This window comes from Poecilia reticulata, chromosome 2 (assembly GCF_904066995.2).
Source record: "Poecilia reticulata chromosome 2, P_reticulata-male-v2, whole genome shotgun sequence".
NCBI classification, from domain to species: Eukaryota; Metazoa; Chordata; class Actinopteri; order Cyprinodontiformes; family Poeciliidae; genus Poecilia; species Poecilia reticulata.
Window position 1 is genome coordinate 14,349,839 of NC_088831.1, and position 25,093 is coordinate 14,374,931.

Sequence of the window (25,093 nt, forward strand, 5' to 3'; positions counted from 1 at the left end):
GCTGCAGTTCCTCTATGTGGCCTTTAGCGGCGACACAGTTTAAAGAGCTCTGCTCCACATGGAACAGAAGAAGACTGGACCGGAAACTAAACAGCAGTGGAGCAGCGCTCGGCGGAAGAAGATAAATAATCCGTAAAAACAGCGACTTGCTGCAGGTAATAGAACTCGACAATCAGTCATTCTAGGCGGCAGTGACGGGACCGGGCCGCCGCTGACTAGTTCCGTGCTGCCGTTAAGCTCAGGAGTTAATCGGCTAACAACATAGCTAACCGGAAGCTGACCACTGTGACACGTCAGCAGCTCTGTTACCATGGTTAAAGACGACCCGATTTAATCCCTAGTTGCACTCATAATACGGAACCGAGACTTTAATTGACTAAACATGGGTTACCATTTTAACAAGAAGTGCAAGCCGATTGGTTAGAAATACATGGAGCTAAACTGTGATTGGTTAGAGTGAAATCAGCTGGCGTACAATTGGTCAGCAGCGAGAAAAGCGGTGCTTTGATTGGATTAGAGTTGGACATGTAGCTGAAAAGTATTACCGGCAGGTGTTAATCCAGGCTGAATAATCCATGTTACCATGGTTATGTGTATCAATACCGGGTCCAGTACTGAGCTCTTTTAGGAGGTAACTGTTCTGTTGAAGATCAGGCTCCACCAGAATAGTTCTGATGGGTTTGATGTGACCCTGGGTGAGGTCTACCTGAGTTTAAACACTTCTGAGCATGTGCAGAGGCAGCATCACCATAGCAACCAGTGTGGCGTCTGCTTCCCCTTCAGGCTCATGGACTCTGGAGCTCCCGCCTCGTTGCCGTTAGTTGCAGCATGGAGCACTCTGATTGGACAGACCCTCTGACTGCACCTCCTCCAGGTGAGTCGCCTTGTGTGGATGTGTGTTCACCATGTGCAGGTGTGTTATTAGCTGTGTGTGTTCCAGGTGTGCCGTCAGGATGTCTGATGAAGGTAACCAGAAGGAGGCGGAGCCTCCCAGCAGGTAAGCTTACCTGCTAGCTCTTCTGGTAACCAATCAGAGACAGTCATCAATAAAGGTGAGCTATAGGCGTTGTCTGTCTGGCAGGATGTGGGCGGAGCCAGAGCCCGGTCCATCCAGGTGTGAGCCCAGCAGACAGGGTTACTGTGGTTACTGCAGAGTCCTCTACACCAGCCTGGACCAGGTACAGGAACACCTGAGTTTAGACTGAGTCCGGCCTCACTCAGGCTCCTAATGACATCATAACCATGTGTCCACACAGCACCTGTCCAGCTTCAGACACCTGGATTCCGTCCGGGCGTCTGCCAGAGGCTCTGCCGCCGTGTCCGTCACCAGGGGCACCCAGAGCAGGCTGACGCTGCTGGAGCGCTTCCTGCGGGACGTCCAGGAGCACCACCCGCATCGCTACGACGACACCAGGTGAGCAAAACAAACACAACTCCACTAATGCAACAGCCCAGCTGTTGCTATGGGTAACCTGTCCGTCTGCGTCTACCAGGCCGTCCCACGCCGACCTGCCATCTGTCTCTGTCCCCCCGCTGCCGAAAGCGGAGCTTGATGAACTCTGTTCCTCTGACGGAGACGGACAGTCACTAGGCACTCGAGAACACCTGCCCAGCTCTGATGACGCTTCCTGTCAGCCAGCCAATCAGGAGACAGAACACAGCTTCCACAGCCAATCAGGCGACCAGGACGAAGGACGAGCGTCTCCTCCACCCTGTTGCACAAACACTCCTCCCTCTCAACAACAATCCCCGCCCCCTAAGCCTCAGGCTCTGCCCCCTCAGCCTCAGGCACCGCCCCCTCACTCTCCGCCCTCTGTCCACAGAAAAGCCCACAGGAAGACCAACCGGAGGAAACTTAGTGACTCTTCATCCTCCATTCAGGCCCCCAAGGGCCTGAGTGGCAATCAGCTGGACCCGATTGCCAGCCAGAGGGTCCAGACCCCTGCAGAGGCAAAGGTCCAAACTCCATCAGGACCAAGGGCCCAGTTCTGCTCAGACTTGAAGCCCCAGAGGTCCCAGAGGCCCTTTGTGAGTTGGCAGAGGGAGAGGAGGGCGGTCCAGAAGGCGAAGGCATTCTCCACCCACAGTGACCCGGTGGAGCAGACCATTGAAGAGGTCGGTGGTACACCCAGGGTTTTTCACAGTGGGGGCCTCCGGTGGGCGCTAGAGAGGTGGAGGGAAGGTGATGAAAACAATTGAACAATGTAGAAAAAATGGAATCCAGTAAATGTCATTTTTAAAAAATATAAACAACTGAACATCAGATGAATAAAGTAATTTCCACCAAGGTGTGAGGCAGCATTTATGCTAAATGAATAATGAATAAAAGTGAAAACATATTAAAATGTTTCTTTCATGTTTTGGAGCATCTTCTGTGGGTTTGCAGACCTGGGGTTAACCATCCAATCAGAGGCAGAGCTGATGTCACCTGACCTGTCCCCTCTGAATCCTCCCAGGTGATCCAGATATGCTGCTACAGCGTCACTTCAGCTCACCACCAGCAGGAGACAGAGAGCCTCCATCTCAGCCTTCCTGTCTCCATGGAAACGCAGAGTGAGGATTGGGACACACCTGTACAGGTATGTATTGAGCGTTTGGGGGGTGGTTCTGTTTCTCCAGGTTCTGACTGTGATTCTGCTCAGCAGGTGGTTTTAAAGAGACCTCACCTACCTGTCCAGGCGAGCCAGACAGAGGGGCGGGACCTGGGCCGCCTCATGGACGTCCAGGTGGACATGGAGGACCAGGTGTACTCCAACCAGCTGGACTGCGCCCTGCTGGGCGGGGCGGGCCAGCAGGACCAGGGCTTCTGGGACGTCCCCATAGAGGATGTCCTGCCTGTCCCACAGCATATCCCAGAATCCTTCAGGGGGAAGACCTGGACCCAGATCGAGCAGGAGGACGAGGCCCGCGTAGAGAGGCTGGTCCAGCAGTTTAGACGGGGCAGATTCATCTGCTACTTTGACACAGAGTCCCTGGCCAGGTAACAACACCTGCTCACCTGTTCAACTGCTAACTCACCTGATCAAAGGTGAACATCTTTACATCCATTCCTAGTTGTTAGCTTTCTGGTTCACCTGTCTAAACATGTAATCAGACAGGACGTTTCATCTGGAGCAGTTCATTAGTTTGAGATACACAGGTTAGTCATCTCAGGTGATCTGTTTCTCTCAGGTTTGGCAGGAGGAGGAGGAAGGAGGCCCCTGAGGCCCAGGAGGCGGAGCCAGACACAGGTGTGCTACCTTTGGTGGACCAGGATGATGATGATGACTCTGCTTGTGTGAGGATGAGGATGAGGAAGAGGAGGCGGAGCTTCAGAGTGGCGTCCAGATGTCAGGTGAGCAGGACGGGGTTGTGTCTGATTTTCTCTCTTGGAAACAAACGTCTCACCTGGTTTTGTCGTCTCAGGTGGTTAAAGTGAGTCACGGCACTCAGACACTACGATTGGTTATTCCGACTGTTCATCAGCTGTCCTCAGAGGCTCCGCCCACCAGCCTCCCTGCAGCCAATGAGAGAACCCCTGAGTCCCAGGCGTGGCATTCGCTGCCTGCGTGTTACTCCAGCATTGTTACTCCTGTCCAGCCCCGCACCTCGCTGGTTTACCTGCTCTGCTCCCCGTCCTGCTCTGCTGGCGCCCCGCCTGGAGGCTCCGCCCCCAAACGCTGCAGAAGGAGGCGGAGGCCTGTGGACCTACAGAGGCTAAAAGTCAAGTACAAAAGACTTCCTGTTAAGTTCTACGAGCCAGGGACCAATCAGATCCTCAGAAACCCTCCACAGGCATTACTGAGACCCAGAGGCCCCGCCCCCTCTGGCCAGCCGCCGCCGTGCGTCCGTCAGCTGTTCCGGAGTCTGAGTCCTGACCTCAACATGGACCGCCGGCCGGGGGAGGGACCTAAAGGCGACGCGGCCCTGATGAGCGCGCTCAGTGCAGACTCTGGGACGGAGACCGTCAGGAGGACAGGAAGGGTTCCTCAGACTCCGCCCACCGGGACAGAGAGGGGCAGCAGGCCACGACCCCCACCCTCCCAACGGAGGACCAGGATTCAAGCCCAGCCCCCTCCACCCAGGAGGGAGGGGCTTCGACGAGCAGCGCCCAGCAGGAAGCTCCTCAGCTCCACAGGCCACACCCTTCCGACCCCCCGCAGGGGGCGGAGCCAGAGGGGGCGCGGCTGCGAGAGGGGGGGCAGGTAGCAGGACGGACTGGAGCCACAAGGACACCGCTACACCTGTCCCAGCTCACCTGAACAGGTGTAGACATTCACCAGGTGTTAATCTCACACTAAAGAAAACTCCACTGTGCAATAAGAAGTTAGATAATTTCCTCTTTGGTGTAAAAAATGGCTGACAAAATAAATTATTTTCTTTATGGATAATCTGTTTTAATAATTTTGTAGGTAAAGAACGTTTTTACAGAATGAAAACCAGTACAGCTACATGTTTGTTGCCATGGAGACATACTTATTGACATTATTGTTTACTGTTCAGCGTTCGGCAGCTCTGTGTCTCCATACTGTCTCATCTGTTTAACAGGTGGCCATGTTTTTACCTTTTTTACCTGCGTGTTTAAATATTGGTCCTGAATAAAACGTTTTCTATGAGCCACGCCTGCTCAGTTTGTCCTCACAGCGTCCACCAGGCAGGACACCGCCTCCCCTACCTGCTCCGCTGCCACCGTTAGCTCCGCCCTCACGCTCTCACCTGTAAGCAGACAAAAATAATCTGTTCTCTCTGTTTGGGACAGGGAACACCTGGCAGGTGAGACAGGTGGTCCACACTTTGGTCTGTCTCACCTGTCTCCACCTGTCTGCTTCTGGACATCTCTTGTCTCACCTACGTGATTTATCTGTCCATTTGTGTCTCACCTGTGTTTCTGTGTTTCATCCCGTTCATCTTTGTCTTCAGTCTGTCCACAGTCTGCTGCAGCAAGACTTCAGGACTACAAGTCCCAGGATCCTCTGTATCAGACAGAGAGGTGACGTTTGTTTGTAGCCCCGCCTCTTCACGTTCTCCCTGTCGTCCTATTGGCTGACGGTCCTCTGGCGTTTCTTGTCGTCCTATTGGCTGACGGTCCCCTGGCGTTTCCTGTCGTCCTATTGGCTGACAGTCCTCTGGTGTTTCCTGTCGTCCTATTGGCTGATGGTCCTTTAAAGCTTCCTGTTGTCCTATTGGCTGACAGTCCTCTGGTGTTTCCTGTCGTCCTATTGGCTGATTGTCCTTTAGCGTTTCCTCCTCATGTTCATCATGTGACAGAGTGGATTTGAGTGGAATTGTGGGAGATGGAGTTTGAGACTCCTTCAGGCTCCATTCATCCCCGTCCTTCATCATCTCGTCCTCTTCCTCGTCGTCGGTTGGAGGGTCAGAGATCAGCGTGGCGGTTCCTCCCTCAGTGTCATCCGTGTTGTTGGCGTGTTGTTGAGCCTCCATCTTTCTCAGGGCCTGATGCAGAAGAACCAAACATAAACTACAGCTCCCATGATGCACCTGTCCCCCAGCTGCCAGCTACCTGGTTGAGCATATCCTGCAGCCTTTCATTGTGCTGCCTCATCGTTGCCATGGTGACCTCCATCTCAGAGCAGCGGTCCTCCAAGATGCCCTGCTCTGATTGGACGGTGAGGCGCCATGCCCCCACCTGCTGCTCCAGCAGCCTGTGGGACCAGTTCAAACCAGTTATACCCGGGTACAGACCATACTGGGATGGTGTTGGTTCCAGCCTCACCACTTGTCTCTCTGCAGGTTCCTGACTTCAGTCAGCAGCGTTGCCCCCTGCAGGAGGAGACGTGTCATTACACAGCCTGACACTGCCTGATGCTCACCTGGAGCTGCCTCACCTGCTGGGGGGGCGGAGCCTTGTCTGTCTGCAGAGACTTGGACGAAGACAGAGGAGGAGATACCTGCACCGCGGCGTCCCGGGCCTCCTCTTCATCAGTAGAGGAAGAGTGCGTCGAGGAGGCCAATAGCGTCGCAGCATTAGAGGTGGGCGGAGCTCTGCAGGCAGAACGTTTCAACACAGGACCACACAGGTTTACCCTGCAGCGCTCTCTCACCTGTTCTGGGTCTCTGCTGGCTCCGCCCACGTCAAGACACTCGTCCTATCAGTTTCTCTGTGAGTGTTTCGCCGTGGCAACAGGGCGTGCCGAGCATTATGCACCAAAGAGGACAGAGACTCTCTCCAGGTGGGCTGATTACACAGAAACAAAGGTGGATCACTTTAAGTGTGCCTGACTGACCTGACCTCACCTGACTGACCTCACCTGTCTGACTTCACCTGACCTCACCTGAGTGCAGAACTCGACCACTGGGTGGTGTGTTTTGTGCTTCCTGGTCTGCCGGCCGTTCAGGAAGCAGTCCTGACACACCTGGACGTTCACACACTTCCTGCAGCGATACCTGAGTACAGACACACAGCGGGTCTGGACTCGTCTCACCTGAGTGACTCTCAGTCCTCACCTGGTCCAGCCGATAAAACTCACCTGAGTCCGATGATGGGGAAGGCCTTACAGGTGTGGCAGCGGACGGCGTGGCTCACCTTCTGACTGGCAGACAGTCTGTAGAGAGTTGGTAACCATAGCAACAGCCGGGGCTCACTCTTCAGCCACGAGAGGAGATGTGATTGGTTGACAGCTGGAGCCCCGCCCTGCAGACAGGAGGGGTCAGGTGAGGTCAGGAGGGGTCAAGTGAGGTCAGCTGGGGTCAGATGAGGTCAGGATCACCTGCAGCAGAGCGTTTGTGCATCCTCACCTGGTTAAAACAGGAAGTGACCGCTGTCTCCACGTTGCCGAACACTTCCTGCTCCTGGACCGCCGCAGGAACCTGAACACTCAGTGGTCAGAGAGCTGGAGCACTGAGGTATAATGGGAAATGTAGTCATACCTTGCTGAGGTCCTGCAGCAGAGAGCTGAGGCCAGACCTGGTGATGGATCCGGAGCTGTCTCCTGACAGACGAACCAGACCTGCAGGACAGAGCCAAAACCATCCAGGTCCATTTGGTTCTGGATGGTTCTGGTTCTTATCAGTACTCTGGTAGATACTCACTCCTGTATTTGGCCAGCACGCTGTCTGCAGACAGAGCGACCAGAGCGGTCTGCAGAGACCGGGCCGACACCTGACTGGTCTCCTCTCTGAAACACAGCAGGTCCAGAATCAGCCAAGAAATCTAAAAACCAGAACCGGACCTAGAACCGATCAAACGGACCGGTCAAACAGCCTGAACAGAAGACTGCTGGTCTCCTCTGACGCCGCCGCAGTCACTTCCTGGTACGCGCAATTAAACATCCTGTTGAGAACCGCGGCCACGCTTTCCCTGTTCAACATGGTGTCACGTCTGGGGTTAGCCCCGCCCACCAGCTGGAAGGCTGCTGCGATGTGCTGAATGAAGACGGCGTCCACTGGAACGAAAAGACAGGTCACAAGGTCAACTGATTCATTAATATGAACTGATTCATTCAGTGATTCATTAATATGAACTGATTCATTAATATGAACTGATTCATTCAGTGATTCATTAATATGAACTGATTCATTAATACAAACTGATTCACTCAGTGATTCATTTATATGAATCGATTCATGCAGTGATTCATTAATATGAATCAGTTCATGTTGATATGAACTGATTCATTTAGTTCATTAAAGATGAACTGAACATGTTAATGATGAACTGTCACTGAGTCCTAATGATGTGAACTAATGGAACCTTGAAGACTGAATCATTGAACTGAATCACTGAACCTGTTCATTCTTCATGAACCAGTCACTTCAGAGTGAACTGACCCAAATCAGCAAAGTGAATCAGTTCTGGTTACAATGAAAATGTCAGTTTAGGAACTGTTTTAGCTGAACTGGACTCCTGGTGAACTGGTGCAGATCTGAACTGGGAAGGAACCAGTGAGTCTTACTGTGGCAAGACCTCTGCAGAGACCGGACCTTCATGGCGGTTCTGTAGACGGATAGACGGGCCTCAGTCATGGGTTCTGTTCAGAGAGCAACAAAAGAACTGTTCATATCGGAACTGACTGGCTGGACCAATGACATCAGCAGGTCCAGGTTCAGCGGACAGACGAGGTTCAGGATTCAGACCAGAACCAGAACCCCCGTCTGAACCTTCCTGGTTCTGAACAACAGAACTGATCTCACCTGTGCGGCTCGGGTCCATGGAGATCCGGTGGATTCCTTAGATCCTCCACAGAGAGTCAAACTCCGGGACTCACTCTGCAGAACCAGAACCTGCTGGGTCGGTTTTGATCCACTTACCAGAACAGGAGCTGGATCCGTTTTCTTCTGGAGAGACGGAACAACAGAGGCTGATGGAGGAATGAGATAAAATCTGGGTTATTCTGACCTGAACCCAAGAAACCAGAACCAGAAATAAACCAGAATCAGAGCTGAACCAGACCTGAATCAGAACTGGACCAGAGCTGAACCAGACCTGGATCAGACCAGAACCAAAACTGGACCTTCCTTCATCAGGAGCTGCTGCTCATCAATGATGAATGAAGGTGTTACATTACATGGCTGCCGTTTCCCACCTGCTGCCTGACAGCCAATCAGCAGCCAGCAGCGCCGACCAATCAGAAGCTGGGAACTGGAGTCCAGACAGGTAAATTCAGACAGAGCTTCAGTTTGACTCTGACCACCAGGGGGCGCCAACACAGGAGTACATGTCCAACGAAAGACTAAGAAATTTTTAGATTAATCCTAAAAAACTTCTCTTTTAGAAATTTCTTCAAAAATCTAAACAACATACAGGAGTTTGTTTATTATTTCACTTGTAAAATGGGAAAAATGTGTTTTAAATAATTTGCCAGTGGAACTGTAACTTTCCATCAATATTAATAATTTATTGACTTAATTTGCTCTTATATTTTGCTCAATCATTAATTGTAGGTTAGTTTTGTCTTGTTTCTACATATTTGCACCAGGAACCAGAGAAACCATCTTAATCATCTGAGTGTTTTTCAGTGTTTTCTATTTGGTGGAAACCCTCAGGAGACGCTGACCTCCATGGACAGAAGGCTCCGCCTCCAGCCGGGCTCTGAGCGGCTCAGTGACCCCCAGCGCTGGCTGTGGGTCGGTTCTGGAGGACCGGTGGGTGCAGCGGCATCATATCGTGAAGCGGATCTGGATGAGGTTCTGAATAAATGTTTGATGAAAGGGAACAAGCGTCCTCTGTGGCCGGGCCGGGAACACGGCAGCCGTTGTTCTCGCTCACACTGAGCGCCTTGTTTGGCGCCGGGCGGCCGCAGCGGCCGACACCACAGCTGTCCGGCATCTGGACTGAGCTAAACGGCCGCAGGCGGAGCCGCGGTCCGGTTTCTCCATGGCGCTGTCACAGAGGCACAGCCTGTCCTGAGGATGACCCCATGACCCTGGGCTGCAGGGGCCTGGCTGTTGAAAACATAAAACATCAACAGAAAGCAGAAAGAAGCTCAGAACTGGAGGAACGACTGGAGAGAGCAGCAAACACAACCAGGAAGTTAATATACACATAATAAAACATAAAAAAGAAACATAACAGCATAAAACACCAAGAGACAAAATAATTAAATGTATAAAAAAAATGATAAAAACACAAATAATATAATATAAATATAAATAATAATAAAATAAGTACATAAGAATAATATATAATTATAACAAAATGAAACAGTGAAACAAAACAAAATTCAAAAGAATAGATAAAATACATACACATGAAAAATAAAAATGCATGTAAACATGTAAAAATAACAAAATGTTAAATAATAAAAAATAAAATGCAAAACAAAGTAAAAAGCAAAAAACATACACATAAAAATAAAATAAAAAATATGAACTTATAAATAGTAAAGCCATAAAAATTAAAAATAAAATATAAAAAAAAAGCACAAAAAATGTGTGAAAATGTAATGAAAACTTATTTCAACTAAATAAGACATAAACATATTAGAACAATTATACTTAAAAAGAAAAAAGAAAAAATCTGCAAATCATAAAAATACCTACAAAAAATTCAAATGCATAATAAATGTACATAAAGGCATAGAAAAACCATAAGAATGTAACGCAAATGTAATCAAACTAAACAGGGCATGGCGGTGAAGCCTGACCTCCGCACCGCAGACTGAGACCTCAAGGCAGTCATCACAAGTTCAAGTCCCGACTTGATGACCTTTAACTTCCTGTCTGACAGCTAACTAAAGGCTAAATAAAGGCTATTAAAGAAATTTAACCCAAAACATAAGAAGGAAGGAGAATCTCGTCACTTTCGGATAATTCCACATCCTAAACAAATCAACATCTTTACACACAGTTCCAACGTCTCAAAGACCAAATATGGCTGACATCCTATCATTCCGGTGGAGATCTCAGCCAATCAGAAACTTTCTAGCGTCTTCTAACAAAACAAACACAGAGACATTGGCTTCCGTTCACTGGGAGCTTTAAAAACAACTTCAGCTGGAGCCGACCCGTTTAACGAAGCGTTGGGTTTGGTTCTGGTGGCCCGCTTAACAGAGCGTTGGCTCTGGTTCTGGTGGCCCGCTTAACAGAGAGTTGGGTTTGGTTCTGATGCAGCCGGCCCGTTTAATGGAGCGTTAGGTGGTTCTGCTTCTCTCCAGGGATGATCCAGCTCCATATACAAGCTGAGGAATCTGTGGAGTGTGCATATTGAACTCATGATCTTAGTTTGGATCTGGTTTCATCTGGGTCCAGATGGGCTTTGGGTGCTGGATGGTTCTGTTGACCCAGAATCTATCTGCTGGTGTGTCAGTGTTTCATGACTGTCAGCTTTCATTTCCGTCAGTCAGAGAGAGAATGAAGATTTAAGACAGGCTCTCTTCAGTGGGTGGGGCTTATGAACTCCTTAACACAAACCCCTCCCAGTGGGTGGGGCTTATTCGATATCTGACGTTGGCTCCTCCCAGTGGGCGGAGTCTGTGAGATTCAGTCATCCTTCAGAGTGAGAGGCTCAGTTTCTGCTCCCCATCTTCACCAAAACCGTCCCACTGCTGCTGCTGGGTGAGTACCCTGAGGTTCTGATCAGACTAACCTGAACATCGGTTCGGATTCTGGTTTTGTCTGAGCCCTGGTTCTCTCTGGTTTCGGTTCTGTCTGTAGGAGAGACTCTGAGCTGCACCGAGGTGAAGATGAAGCGCTCCCTGGTGATCTGCCTACTGGTCTGCTCCTCTCTGGTCGGACTCGGTACGTCTGGTTCTCCTGGCTGGTCGGGTCATTTGGTTCCGACACCTCGGCAGAACCTACTGGGATGTCAGGCTCACTAGAGTGTCTGAGTCTGAAGGTCGGATGTGTTTGAATCATCTGCTAGAAGTGGTCTGCCCACTAGGGGGCAGCACCTCAGAGTCTGAGTCCTGGTTCTGACCTCTGGTTCTGTTCAGATCTATTGAGGAACAGGTTCAGTTCTCCATACTGGTTCATGTTAAAGGTGATAGGAACCATCAGAACCTCTCTGGAGGGAGACTCCAGAACCTGCCAGGTCAGCTCAGGAGGTTTCTGGGTCTTTCTCCAAGAATACTTTGGCAAGTTCCTGGAGCGTCCGGGTCCATTTAGAAACATTCCAGAAACTACATGTAAATTTCCTGGAACTTTTTCAAACATTTTTAGGATGTTTAGATGAACTTTACAGGAATTCTGAAGGAATTTTCAAAGAACATTTAAAGGAACCTTTAAGGAACCTTTGCAGGAAAGTTTAAAGAACCTTTGGAGGAACATTTAAGGAATATTGAAGGAACCTTGGAATACCTTCAAGTTGAACCATAGAAACATTTTAGAACAATGTTTCTATTGTTCTGTTCTAAAATAGACACATTTTAGAATAATCAAACCTTTTAGAACCATTTCATCAATTGTAGAGGACTAAAATTATATTAATAGTTAATATTTCGCTCTGGCTGTTCTTATCAAAAGGAAATGTTCTGTGAACTGTAATGTAAGGAAGAAACTCAGATTTTCTGGATGTGGAAATAACTATTGCTACACATCCATCCAGCCAAATCCTGGAAGGTCCCAGCTGGACAATTCTGAGAATAACACAGCAGCAGCAGAGAGGGATCCAAGAGATCTGTGTCAAAGAACGAACTGGACTAGTTGAGAAATCTGCCTATGGACAGATTTGAGTATAAATTCGCCCTGCTCTCCAGGAGACCCAAGGGTTGATGTGATATGTGAGAGTATTGTGTAATGCAGAACCCGGCAGCGTTAGCCCAAATCAAGCAGACACCAGCAGAGTCCAGTGGCATGACTTGTACTTAACCGCCTTTCACTCCCTTTCAGAACTTTCTGGGAATTTCCCAGAAACTTTCAAAAGAGTTCAGGAAGAGTTCAGGTGAAACCATGGCTCAGAACCTGAGCCATGGTTGACCGCTCATGGAGAACCGGACCCCAGGTAAAGTCCAGGTGTGCTGCTGTGCTTTCAGGGTCCGCCATCCGCTGCTACAGTTGTAAGGACTACACCGCCAGCTGCACCAAGCAGCGGGACTGTAGCTATGACGACGCCTGCCTCACCCTCGTCGAGAGAGGTACATATTGTCCACCCATCCCTCTGGGCCTCAGGTGTCGCTCTGGATCTCTCACCTGGCTGTCTGCTGTTCTTCAGGTGGGATGACCTACAGGAAGTGTCTGAAGTACACGGAGTGTGAGCGGAGTCGCCTGGCCCAGATGTTCCCCCAGGTACCAGGTCCACCGTCCAGACACCAACCGAGCCCTAAACCGGATCAACCAGAACCGGGTTTACTGGGACATGCCACTGTTTGTCCTCTAACCAGTTTGGTTCTGGAATCTGGTTCAGGTTCTGACTTGGTCCCGGCAGCTTTTCAGACCATAAAGGAGAACCAAACTGGTACCAGAACATAAATTAACTTACTGAGTCAGCAGAAGGGAGAAAATCCTAAAACCTTCACCAGGCTGGTCCAGTTGATTCTGGTTGTGGAACAGAGTAAACACCGTAATAAACAAAAGACTATTTCATTTTTCAGATTTTTTTTAAATTTTTGTTTTAGAGAAACTCTCTCTACAACAGGGCGTTGTGGTCATAGCATGTATGACCACATACATGCTATGACCACATAAATTGTGTAATAATAAAATTATTACACAATTTTATTCAGAAATCCTTCAGATTATTAAAATCCTATTTTGTTTTAGAGAAACTCTCTCTACAACAGGGCGTTGTGGTCATAGCATGTATGACCACATACATGCTATGACCACATAAATTGTGTAATAATAAAATTATTACACAATTTTATTCAGAAATCCTTCAGACTATTAAAATCCTTCAGAATAGTTTAATTAGATTCATAATAAAACAGAGGGATTATTGGTGAACTGAAGGACACAATTAAAAAGTCAATGTAGCTTTTTAAAAAAAATTTTAATGACCATAAGATTGTTTTATTATTATATATTTTTTTAAAGACAGGAACTCTCTACCGCCCTTCTGTGGTCACAGTCTGTAATTACACACTGAAATCCTTCAGTATATTTAATAATGAATTAATTTAATGACCGTCAGAGAAACTTCCGGAGCCACCCTGAAACCCTCTGGTTCTGGTTCCTCATAAGGTTTATTGTCACCATGGAAACTACATTAGAATTGAAACCAGTTGCGTTCTCCGGTAGGTTCCTGCTGACTGTATAACCTGACCTCTGACCTTGTCTGTTCCTTCCAGGTGTCCAGCTTCACCTTTAGGTGCTGCAACTCGGACCTGTGTAACTCCGCCCCCTCGTCTGCAGCGGGCTCTGTGATTGGCCTGCTGGCCTCCGTACTGGTCATGTGGTGGTGTGTCCACTGAGCGCTCCGCGGCGCCCCCTGCATTCAGCTTGTGTAACAGCCTCATCGACGTGTCAGTGTGGATCTAACCATCGCTAACAGGAGGATGCAGCGCCCCCTGCAGGTGCAGGCTGAGCCCGGCGGCACCACAGCGCCCCCTGGAGTTGATCAGACTGATGAGTCGACAGGAAGCTGATGGAGGATGAACTGATCACATTAATCAATAATCACATCTGTATTGACCTGCTTAACTCCACTCTAACTATATAGAAATATTTGTTTCCAGGAAGTTCTGGAGGTTCTGGTTCTGTAACTGATGTCGTCACTGACCTGAAAACAGCTTCAAACCAATAAAAGAGTTAAAGGAAACTTTGTTCTGTTGTTTATGCTCTTGGTGAGGAAACAGCTACAGCGCCCTCTGCAGGTCGAGGACAGACAGTGATCTACTCAGTAGCCGAGCTTCTCTTTTTATCTTTAGTTCTGGTTTCCGGACAGAACCTAATAGAACCCGATGTTTACACATTTCATCATCTTCCTTTTAATCAGTCATAATCTGATCAGAAACAATAACAGCAATAATGTGGGTTATTCATAATTTCTAAATGCCACAGTTTCAAACTAAATATTTAGTTAGATAGCTAAATAGTTAGTCTGAAGTTAAATATTTAGCTAAATACTAAATACTTAGCAAGTTAAATATAGACGTATTTAGCAAACACAATCACAAAGCTAAGTACTTAATTAAATAATACTTAGCTCAGCCGTTTTATATATTTTCAATATAAAAATATTTGAGAAACATTTATTGAGGTTTAAAATATTTTTACAGCATATACAGGAAAAGAAATGTCATAATCGGTTCAAGTCTTACAGTGAAAAATCATTTATATATATATATATATATATATATATATATATATATATATATATATATATATATATATATATATATATATATATATATATATATATATATATATATATATATATATATTTTTATATATATATATATATATATATACTGCTAAAAAAATAAAGGGAACACTTGAACAACACAATATAACTCCAAGTAAATCAAACTTCTGTGAAAACAAACCGTCCACTTAGGAGGCAACACTGATTGACCCGACGAGGGTCCCTGTTGTCAATCAGTGTGTGTGTATATATATATATATATATATATATATATATATATATATATATATATATATATATATATATATATATATATATATATATATATATATATATATATATATATATGCTCTGGGAACGCCCAGTAAATCTAGCCTTGTCTTCCGGGTATCTGACGTCACAAACAGGAAGTTGACTTCTTAGGAAAGTATGGATTCCTTGTCTCGTTTAATATTGAAGGTTCTTTTCTGAGCGGTTCTGCTTTCGGTACCGTATCTGTGCAGCTGCCGCTGCAACATCTACGTAGCACAGAGACTGGACCCGAACCAGCGATCAGAACCGAGTCCTATACGGCTCCCTTTATCGTCATGCTTTTACTTTGAAAGGAACAACTGGATGCTTCCGCAGCGCTCCATCTAGCTGGATGCGGGGAGAGCGGACGGGATGGATCTGTGATCGGAACCGCGCGGCGCATCGGAACCATCTCCAGTGACGTCAGCATGGCTGTGAAGGTAAGCGCTCAAGCGGATCAGGACCCGGATCTGGACCCGGACCGCGGTACCGGAAGTCCAGTAGAAGGTTCGGACGGGAACACAGCCGCGCTCAGCTGGAGCTGCGCGTGGAGGTCAGGTGGGCTCCTGACATGCGGGTCACCTGTGCGCGAGCGGCTTAGCTGGATGTACGACGGGTGACACCTGTGGAGATCAAAGACAGCGAGGCGAGGGGGCGGGGCTTCCAGGTGAGCAGAAGGCGGAAGTCAAGTAGCAGCGGGACGGTGGATCTATTGACCAGTACCTGTTCAGGTTCCACCGACCGGAACCAGAACTCATTCCTCCGTCCTGCATGAGCCTTCATGTGTCCGTGGGTTACTATGACAACCGTATTTAATGGGCAGGATGTAAACAGACTGGGTCAGAACCGGAACCAGTTGGTTTAATCGTCATGCAGCTGCAGCTTTATTTTCTGTAGAAACACACAGCTGGACTCTGTAGAAGCGGACCAGAACCAGACCAGAACCTGACCAGAACCAGACCAGAAATGGACCAGAACCTGACTAGAACCAGACCAGAACCACGTGACGTTCAGTTTTATTTCCAGTCTGAGCCCGGTTCTGGTCTCTGTTCTGTTTCAGGCTCTGGTTCTGTATGACTTCACAGCCGAACCCGGGAACAACGAGCTGTCGGTCCGAGAGGGAGAGACCGTGACCGTCGTGGACCAGGTAGTCCCAGTCCTCCCAGTCCTCCCAGTCCTCTCTCATTGCTAACTGGTCTTTGCTGTGCAGACTGTGGGCGGAGGCTGGATCGCTGCTCAGAACGCCGGTGGCCGGACTGGGCTGGTACCTGAGGGGTATTTACAGGTGAGTCAGTAGGAAGGTCACTAACTCTTCCTCCTCCTCATCATTATCATCTTCATCAGAACCGCTTCCTTCCTGCAGATCGGTGGCGGAGGAGGTGGAGACTCTGGGTTGGGGGGCGGGGCTTACCAGCAGTCTCCAGCAGGGGGCGACGACGACGACGACGGCGAGTGGGACGACGACTGGGATGACCAGTCGGTTAGCAGTTACCATGGAAACAGCCACATGGAGGAGGAGACGGGGACTTCGGGGCGGAGCACCCACGGACACACTGTCAAGCTCTCCCTCAACAAGTAATCACTCTTTCACCCGGGTCAGGAACCAGAACCCGACCAGAACTGGACCAGTAACCGCTGGTCCAATACCTGGTCCTGCTCCCAGTTCCAGTACCACTCCCAGTAGAACCCAGTATAACATCCCTGAAGGTAGCAGATTAACAGGAGATCCCAGTTTGGTTCCAGTATAATCCAGTGAAATTCCCAGTAAAGTTCCCCATAAAGTTCCTAGTTGGTCCAGTATAATCCAGTAACGTTCCCAGTATAACCCAGTGACGTTCCCAGTATAACGTTCCCAGTATAACCCAGTAACATTCCCAGTAATGTTCCCAGTATAACCCAGTAACATTCCCAGTAATGTTCCCAGTATAACCCAGTAACGTTCCCAGTAATGTTCCCAGTGTAACCTAGTAACGTTCCCAGTAATGTTCCCAGTATAATCTAGTAATCTTCCCAGTAATGTTCCCAGTATAACCCAGTAACGTTCCCAGTGGTGTGTCCTCAGGTTCCCGTTCTCCAAAGGGCCAAGCCCAGAAGTCTTCCTATTGGCCAGCCCTCCTGCCACCAGCAGAGAAAGCCTTCCTGTTTATGTGAGTCCTGCCTGTGATTGGTCGCTGAGTTAGGGTGGGGCTGTGCAGTGCGCTGTGATTGGCTGCTGGTTTCTGTCCAATCAGATGGGAGAGGTGGGGCCGGTGTGGCTCTACCCAGCGACGCCTCTGGACTGCGTCATCGCTGACCCGAAGAAAGAGTCCAAACTGTACGGCCTGAAGAGCTTCATAGAGTACCAGATCACCCCCAACGTGAGCCGCTCTCCTCTGCTGTAGTACTGCAGGTTGCTGTAGTATATTGATACACAACAGTATTATCTGTAGTAGTTTGTAGTACTTTGTGTTGCACTTTAATAGTGTTTAGTAAAGGTACTTTCTGGTAAATTCAGTTATAAACAAAAGCTGAGCACAGACTGGATTTACTGATAGTCTGTAGAGGTCTGGTATTTAACTATACAGTAGTACTGTGTAGTAGTGTATAGTAGTTTAGTGTAGTAGTGTGTAGTAGTGTATAGTAGTCCTCACCACAATGCGCTCCCTGCAGACCACCAACAGAACTGTCAATCATCGCTACAAGCATTTTGATTGGCTGTACGAGCGTCTCCTGGAGAAGTTCGGATCCTTGCTACCGATCCCCTCTCTACCTGACAAACAGGTGACAGGTGAGCAGTCGCCATGGCAATCCGCTCCGTTTTACCTGTTCAGCCTGTCTGAGTGTCGCTGGGTCTCTCAGGTCGGTTCGACGAGGACTTCATCAGGATCAGGATGGAGCGCCTGCAGGCCTGGATGACCAGGATGTGTCGCCACCCGGTGGTCTCTCAGAGCGAAGTCTTCCAGCTCTTCCTCACCTACAAGGATGAGCGAGTAGGTCAGGCTGCGCCCCCTGCAGGTGAGGTCTGGCTCCAGGTGCTGATTGGTTTTCTGTTGCTTCAGGACTGGAAGACTGGGAAGAGGAGGGCGGAGAAAGACGAGACGGTGGGGCCGATGATGTTCAGCCTGGTTCAGCCTGAAGCTGCAGAGCTCGACGTGGCCCAGGTGTAAGTCACCTGTCTCACCTCACAGGTGTAGGTCGTCATGGTTACAGACAGTAACATTTTGCTTCATGGAGTGTTTCTGTGCAGGGAACAGAAGTGTGAGCTCTACAGTCGGTTCACCAAGACCATGGACGATGGAGTCAGAGAGCTGCTGACCGTCGGACAGACACACTGGAAGCGCTGCACTGGACGTCAGTTTGGGTCCAGTCCGGGTTCATCCGGGTCCAATCTGGGTTCATGGGGGAAACATGGAGTCTGAATCATGTCTGCTTTATGTTTGCAGTCATTTCCCACCAGCTGATTTTCTTCTTTTCTGGTTTTTGTGCTGCAGCTCTGCCTAAAGAGTACGAGCGGATCGGCCGGGCTTTCGGCAACCTGTCCACTGTTTTCAACAGCAGCAGGTATCCAGGTGAGGTCATGCTTAGGTAGAGAGGCTACACCGCGGTGCCTTCAGGGACACTGGGACATCTGAGATTGAGAAATGTTTGTGCTTCAGGAGAGGAAACACTGACGAACGCTTTGACAGCAGCTGGGAAAACGTATGAGGAGATCGCTCAGATTGTCGCCAAGCAGGTAACACACACTCACACACACGCACACACACACACACCAATCACACACCAACACTTGTTAATATCATGTTGTGTTTTCAGCCTCAGAAGGATCTGCATTTCCTGCTGGAGACCAACAGTGAATATAAAGGCCTGCTGGGATGCTTCCCTGAAATCATCGCTGTCCACAAGGTTCTGTCCTACACACCTGGTTCTGATTGGTTCTGATTGGTTTTGATTGATTGTGATTGGTTCAGCAGGGTCTGTTGCCTCTTTTTCCATTTATTAAGGTTTTTATTTTGGAGTTTTCAGGTTATTCAGTGTAAATGTGTGTGAACCAGGAAGTGGGCGGGGCCTAATGGGGGCGTGGCCTCACCTGTGTGCAGGCTGCGGTGGACAAGGTGAAGGAGGCGGAGCGTCTGGTCTCCGCAGGAAGGATCAACAGCGGCGACAGGAAGCTGATGACCCAGCGTATCAGCAGCATGAGCTACTCCCTGCAGGGTAATTGGATCGCCAGCAAACCGCCCACTGAGTGCGCTCACAACCAAACATGTCACTTCCTGTCTCCTGCAGCTGAGATGAACCATTTCCATAGCAACAGGATCTATGACTACAACCGCGTGCTGCAGTTCTACCTGGAGCAGCAGGTGGCCTTCTACCAGCAGGTAAGCTGGGGTCAGGGGTCAGGACAGGAGAGCTGACCTGTGACATCACCGCCTGTGTGCTCTCTGATTGGACAGATTGCAGACAAACTGAGGGAGGCGCTGAGTCACTTCACCACCCTGTGAGGACGGCCCAGTGATGTCATTGCCCGTTACTGTCTTAACCAATTAAAAGCCTTTAAACCGTTTTAACAAAATAAAAGCCTTTATGCTGTTACTGAGGGGTGTGATGGAAAAAATGTACACTGTACCTTTACATAAGACTACCAGTTTATATTGTGATTTATTTAAATGCTTTTTCACTCCTGTTACTGATGATTTGTCTGAAACGATGAATAAAGTTTCTACCTCATCACTCAGTTCAGTTTCTAATTTATAAACAGAAAACCTCACTTTGTTACCAAAAACCTCCAGCAGGGGGCGACACTTCCGAACCTTTATTTATTTAAATTAATTTACCAATTAATGCATCCAAAACAAACAGAGATGATCTATACAATAACATCCAATTAGATAAAAGAACAAACAACAAAAATAAAAAAATGTAAATAGACACTACAAATTAAAACATACATTTATGATAAAACTGGAGCACGATGGGTGATTTTTATTAATGTTGAACTTTTCTCAGATACGGAGATATTTTGAGTAGAAATGGGAAAGAATAAAAATAAAAACAATAAATGAGGGGTGTTGGTGCCTCTCCAGCTAACGTTCCGGGCGAGGTCACCCTGGACAGGTCACCAGTCTGTCGTAGGGCAACACAGAGACACACAACCATGCACACACACACCTAGGGGCAATTTAGTGAGACCAATTAACCTGACAGTCATGTTTTTGGACTGTGGGAGGAAACCGGAGTACCCGGAGAAAACCCACGCATGCACAGGGAGAACATGCAAACCCCATGCAGAAAGACCGGGGCCAGGAATCGAACCCAGAACCTTCTTGCTGCAAGGCAACAGCTGTACCGACTGCGCCACTGTCTGTATTTATTAACGTATTTATTTGTTTTTAGCCATTAAACACATGTAACACCTAAATTATGCAAAATATTTTAAAACACACAGAGAAAATGACATTTACAAAGCTCTCTCTCTCTCTCTCTCTCTCTCTCTCTCTCTCTCTCTCTCTCTCTCTCTCTCTCCGAATTCTTCCTCTAAAGTTGAGAGCGCACCGGGACTCCACACTCTGCAGCCGCCTCTGGACTCTGTTGGACCCTCTCTGGACCGAGCCGAACCCTGCTGTCTGAGCTGTAAGTATCCAACAAAACCTGCGCTGTAACTGACGCAAACTGCGTTGTTATTAACTTCGCTCGGCCGGATCGGAACCGAGCCGCAACCTGCTGCAGGGCAACACCTGCAAGTCTGAAGGAGCTGTGAGATTCTGATCAGACCCGCAGATGCCGCATGGTTCTGTCTGGGATCGGAACATCTGAGCCGAATTAAAGCTGAGGTTCGGTTTGAAGTTCAGCAGATTACATTTTCGGTTTCACGGACCTGAAAAGGTAGAGATGGTCCAGAAAATCTGAAATGGACCGAGGTCTGAATGGAGTCTGGTTCTGTATGTGACTAAATGAAAGGCCATTACGACCCCCTGATTGCTGCTTTATAGTGGTGCGTTCATTGACCAGCTGATCCGGTTCTGGAGGTCCAGTTGTCCAGACCCAGCTTCTTCAGACTGCTGGTACCATCTGGACCTCTGCAGAGCCCGCTCCATTAAGGTCCATAGAAGAAGGACCCTGGTTCTTCTGACCCGGACTTTTAATCCTCACCAGAACTTTGAATTGGACCCTGCTGAGACAGCAGGACAGAACCAGCTGAACCAGAACCAGGGGAGACAAAACCAGTCTGTTTATATGATTTTGACCTTTGACCTGGGCCACCATCAGGGCTTTTCTTCTTCTTCTCCTCTGATTCCTGCTGCTCCTTTCAGCCCTAATTGGCTGTAATAAAGCTTTTATTGTGAAGGCCCTGACCTTCAGCCTGAGGCGTCCTGCTGGGTTTGGACCTTCATCACACTCAGCTTTTGTTCTTCATCCTCCTCATCCTCAGGTCAGCCAGTGGACAGTCTGAGGGGCTCACCATGAGGCCCGCAGGCCGACACAGAGGGACATCATTGATACTCGCTGATTGATGACTGCTTTATTACTGTTTTATCACCTATCTGTCTCCATGGTAACCTAATCTCGGTCACTGATCCAAAATGAAGCCAGAACCAGAACCTGAACCTGGTAGCAGGGTTCTGAATAACCCAGAACTGGGACGGGGTCAACATAGGTGGAGAGCATGACAATAATCCAGACTGGATTAGTTTGGAAATATTTCTCAGAACCAGCAGAAGCAGAGACAGAATGTGATTATCTAGAGTAGATCCTGAGTCCAAGGTTCTGAATCTGGTTCTAACTGAGGCCCAGTCAAGTCTAGGTGAGCAACAACAACCAGTCCAAGTGAGTGAACCAGAACCAGAACCTGAACCTGTCTCTGGTTCAGGATTAACCTACGGCCCAGGTCCTGGTCCTGGTTCTGGTTCAGGTTCTGGTCCAGGTCCAGGTCCAGGTCCAGGTCCAGGTCCAGGTCCTGGTCTAGGTTCAGGTCTAGGTCCAGGTCCAGGTCTAGGTCTAGGTCTAGGTCTAGGTCTAGGTCTAGGTCCAGGTCCAGGTCCTGGTCCTGGTTCTGGTCCTGGTTCTGGTCCTGGTTCTGGTCCAGGCTCAGGTTCTGGTTCTGACGGGCCTCCCTGTGTCTTGCAGCCGGACCTGGCCCGCCATGAGCCTAAGCAGCAGTGACCTCTCTGAGCTGGTGGACCTGTGGGAGGAGCTGAACCTGACCTCCAACCTGTCTCGGGTGGAGGCCATGATGTGTTCAGGCGCCGTCAGCCACGCCGCGCTCCTCCTCTGCCTCTCCATTCTCTACATCTTCATCTTCCTGGTGGGCGTGGCCTCCAACATCCTGGTGTTCTGGGTGAACCTGCGGCCCGACCGGGCCCAGTGCGGGTCCCACCTGTATGTGGTGAACCTGGCCGTGGCAGACCTGGGCGTGGTTCTGACCCTGCCCGTCTGGGTCACGTCTCTGCTGCAGGGCGGACTCTGGCCGTTCGGAGAGGTCATCTGTAAGGTCACCCATCTGGTGTTCAGCCTCAATCTGTTCAGCAGCATCTTCTTCCTCGCCTGTATGAGCGTCGACAGCTACCTGTCTGCCACGCTGCTCTCTGGCGCCCTCAGCTGGAGGAGGAAGACGCTGCGGCGGCTTATCTGCGCATCGCTCTGGCTGCTGGCATTGGCGGCATCCGTTCCTGACACCTACTTCCTGCAGGCTGTAAGGTCCCCCCACCGCGACGGCGCCGTGTGCCGACCCGTGTACCCGCCGGAGAACCCCCGGGACTGGATGGTGGGAGTCCAGCTCAGCTTCTTCGTGCTCGGCTTCGCCGTCCCCTTCCCCATTATCGCCGTCTTCTATCTGCTCCTGGTAGCCGCCATCCCTCCCAGCTCGGACCCGGAGCGCAGGATAAGCCGGCGGATCGTCCTCTCCTACATCCTGGTGTTTCTGGTGTGTTGGCTGCCGTTCCACGCCGTCTTGTTGCTGGACTCTCTGACGCTGATGAACGTCCTGCCCTTCACCTGCCGGCTGGAGAGCTTCCTGGATGTGGCGCTTCACCTGACGCAGTGCTTCTCCTTGGTGCACTGCTGCGTCAATCCCATTCTCTACAACCTCTGGCACAGAAGCTACAGGGATGACCTGATGAAGGCCTTCATCTTCAGGTACTCCTCTAGAACTGGGCTGGCCAGGCTCATCGACACCTCACAGGCCTCAGAGACGGAGAACTCTGCAGTCCTGGTGGACCACAGTGGTCCAATCTGAACCAGGAAGTCTTCGTAAACATTGAACATCTGCTGGTCCTTTGGATTTTTTAGTCTTTATCTGCCTCTGAAGGATGTTCTGTAGAACCTATTGAATGTCTTTACTCTTGTGGTACCAGGCAAGGTGGAAAAGTCTCCTTTGTACCAAGAACTCCTGATGAGGTAAACTGGAGGACGGTTTGCTAAAGACTTCTTCAGAAGTTCAACACTGGAGTAAGTTTAGATGTCAAATTATGAGGGTCAGAGGTCAATGGTCTTTCATCGTCAACGGTCACCATGAACGTCGGTAGACCTGCAGACATTGGGAACGCCTCACATTTTCCACGTTGACAGGAGATTTTGACGGTCTACACTCGAGAGAAACGGCGTTACCTTCATCAGATCCATGAGACGTTTCAGACAAAGTCAGCACGGTTCTACAAAGACTTTCCAGAACTTCTTCTGTCTGGTTTGCAGATCTGTTTGATGCTGTGAAACTGTTAATGATGAACAGTTCCTTTCTTCTTTTATGAGTCCATAATAAAGCAGACTGATCTGCAGACGGTACCTTCAACAACTTTGGCTTTATTATTGTTATTATTTCAGTATATATTTTTTATATTGGCTTCCAGCTAAATAAATATTAAATTTCAGTCTAACTAGCTTGAAACTAAATGTTTATTTTAAAGCTAAAGCTAACTAAATATTTACAGTACTTTAAAGCTAATTATCTTGCTAACAAAAAAATTGTGGAGTTTAACATTTGGCTTGCTAACTAAACTGCTTGAAGCTCATTAGCTTTGTAATTCAATATTTCATTTGATGCTAATTAGCTTGCTGTCTAAGTATTTAGTTTGGAACTAAATATTTAGCTTAATATTTAATTTGGAGCTACAACTAACTACATATTTAGTTGGAAGCAAATAAGTTTGCTAACTTAACATTAGCTTCAGGCTAAAGCTAACTAAATACTTAGTTTCAAGCTAATTTTCTTGCTAAAAAACTAGCTTGGAGCTTAATATTTAGCTTGCTAATTATGTATTTAGCTTGAAACTGTGACATTTATAAATGAAAACTGAACATTTAGTTTTTTCTAACTAAATAGCCAAAATTATTTACATTAATAATTTAGCTGAAACTGGGCCTTGTTTTCCCTGCCAGCATGCCTAGGTGGGCCCCATATGGGGGAAAGGAGGGCTGATATATGGGTTTGTCCGCGGGTTCCACGGTGGCCCCACATGGGTTTGCCCACATAGGCTGTGGCCCTACATGGGCCCTAAATGGACAAACCCATGTGAGCCCACCACCATGTAGAGCCCCTGTAGGGCCCATGTGGGCTGTGCCCCTACATGGGCAAACCCATGTGGGGCCACCGTGGAACCCGCAGACAAACCCATTTGGGACCCATCTGGTCTGCCCTCCTTTTCCCCATATGGGGCCCACCTAGGCACGCTGGTACTATACCTAGGTGGTGGGCCTGAACCCCCCTAAAACACACAGACAGGACAGGGGTTGTTACCACGGCAACCAGAAACACCTCTTTGAATGAGTCTTCAGGTCTGTCTGATGTCACAGGGTGAGACGCTCTGTGGTTAATTAGGGGGCCTCATTTCACTGCGTATCCATGGCAACGGGACACGGTGGGAATGGAAAGCAGGAATGGAGAGAGACCAGCCGGGTCCAGGAAACCCTGGAGACGGTTCTGCTGCTTGACCCATCCGAACACTGTTCTGGTCCCGTGAAATTCCACCGCTGTGCGTGTTCTTGAAGGCGTCATGTTCAGGGACTGTGGAAAAAATGAGCTTCACATTTATAACTTTCTTTCTCAAAACTGCTCGTTTAAATAATGTATTCTGATGTTTTCTTTATTATCTGTAACTAAATATGTTACTTTAAAAACTTAACATGTTTTGGAGAAGGATCATGACGTCCTAACCA

General features: G+C 48.6%; 5 protein-coding genes and 1 long non-coding RNA gene across 8 annotated transcripts; 4 read left to right on the forward strand and 2 right to left on the reverse strand.

The window, feature by feature from the left end:
- The first annotated feature begins 295 nt into the window (after window positions 1–295).
- Window positions 296–4,595, forward strand: zdbf2 (zinc finger, DBF-type containing 2). 3 transcript variants are annotated; one of them, XM_017309818.2, is made up of 10 exons: window positions 296–631; window positions 784–874; window positions 941–997; window positions 1,064–1,178; window positions 1,257–1,414; window positions 1,494–2,115; window positions 2,457–2,579; window positions 2,643–2,980; window positions 3,172–3,334; window positions 3,406–4,595. In XM_017309818.2, exons 3-10 carry the CDS (start codon window positions 954–956, stop codon window positions 4,186–4,188), a joined length of 2,346 nt encoding a protein of 781 aa, XP_017165307.2. In that variant the 5' UTR covers window positions 296–631; window positions 784–874; window positions 941–953; the 3' UTR covers window positions 4,189–4,595. The 3 variants fall into 3 exon arrangements, with proteins under 3 accessions (XP_017165307.2, XP_017165312.2, XP_008434481.2); XM_017309823.2 differs by lacking the exon at window positions 296–631 and having other exon boundaries at window positions 2,646–2,980; XM_008436259.3 differs by lacking the exon at window positions 296–631 and having other exon boundaries at window positions 1,082–1,178.
- On the reverse strand, window positions 4,558–8,269 carry dytn (dystrotelin). The gene is made up of 14 exons (XM_008436251.3): window positions 8,131–8,269; window positions 7,893–7,967; window positions 7,190–7,382; window positions 7,030–7,115; window positions 6,868–6,947; window positions 6,736–6,807; window positions 6,468–6,631; window positions 6,273–6,384; window positions 6,042–6,175; window positions 5,826–5,982; window positions 5,714–5,760; window positions 5,501–5,642; window positions 4,860–5,433; window positions 4,558–4,695 (listed from the first exon to the last, which is right to left on the reverse strand). The coding sequence occupies exons 1-14, from the start codon at window positions 8,147–8,149 to the stop codon at window positions 4,607–4,609; spliced, it is 1,944 nt and encodes a 647-aa protein (XP_008434473.2). The 5' UTR covers window positions 8,150–8,269; the 3' UTR covers window positions 4,558–4,606.
- Window positions 8,270–9,243: 974 nt separating this feature from the next.
- On the reverse strand, window positions 9,244–12,914 carry LOC145554098 (uncharacterized). Its single transcript, XR_014090139.1, has 3 exons — window positions 12,854–12,914; window positions 12,565–12,694; window positions 9,244–9,381 (listed from the first exon to the last, which is right to left on the reverse strand). It is a non-coding gene; the product is annotated as an uncharacterized LOC145554098 (long non-coding RNA).
- On the forward strand, window positions 10,866–14,131 carry LOC103481012 (CD59 glycoprotein). Its single transcript, XM_008436242.2, has 5 exons — window positions 10,866–10,992; window positions 11,092–11,175; window positions 12,408–12,509; window positions 12,587–12,660; window positions 13,662–14,131. The coding sequence occupies exons 2-5, from the start codon at window positions 11,121–11,123 to the stop codon at window positions 13,782–13,784; spliced, it is 354 nt and encodes a 117-aa protein (XP_008434464.1). The 5' UTR covers window positions 10,866–10,992; window positions 11,092–11,120; the 3' UTR covers window positions 13,785–14,131.
- A 950-nt stretch (window positions 14,132–15,081) lies between these two features.
- LOC103481050 (sorting nexin-9-like) lies at window positions 15,082–19,679 on the forward strand. The gene is made up of 16 exons (XM_008436299.3): window positions 15,082–15,408; window positions 16,029–16,115; window positions 16,179–16,253; window positions 16,332–16,543; window positions 17,031–17,115; window positions 17,200–17,325; window positions 17,618–17,735; window positions 17,807–17,937; window positions 18,007–18,110; window positions 18,195–18,298; window positions 18,439–18,516; window positions 18,604–18,680; window positions 18,761–18,850; window positions 19,045–19,159; window positions 19,232–19,323; window positions 19,399–19,679. Exons 1-16 carry the CDS (start codon window positions 15,397–15,399, stop codon window positions 19,444–19,446), a joined length of 1,554 nt encoding a protein of 517 aa, XP_008434521.2. The 5' UTR covers window positions 15,082–15,396; the 3' UTR covers window positions 19,447–19,679.
- A 792-nt stretch (window positions 19,680–20,471) lies between these two features.
- LOC103481056 (atypical chemokine receptor 3-like) lies at window positions 20,472–23,732 on the forward strand. The gene is made up of 2 exons (XM_008436313.3): window positions 20,472–20,575; window positions 22,070–23,732. The coding sequence occupies exon 2, from the start codon at window positions 22,086–22,088 to the stop codon at window positions 23,175–23,177; it is 1,092 nt and encodes a 363-aa protein (XP_008434535.1). The 5' UTR covers window positions 20,472–20,575; window positions 22,070–22,085; the 3' UTR covers window positions 23,178–23,732.
- The last annotated feature ends 1,361 nt before the right edge of the window (window positions 23,733–25,093 follow it).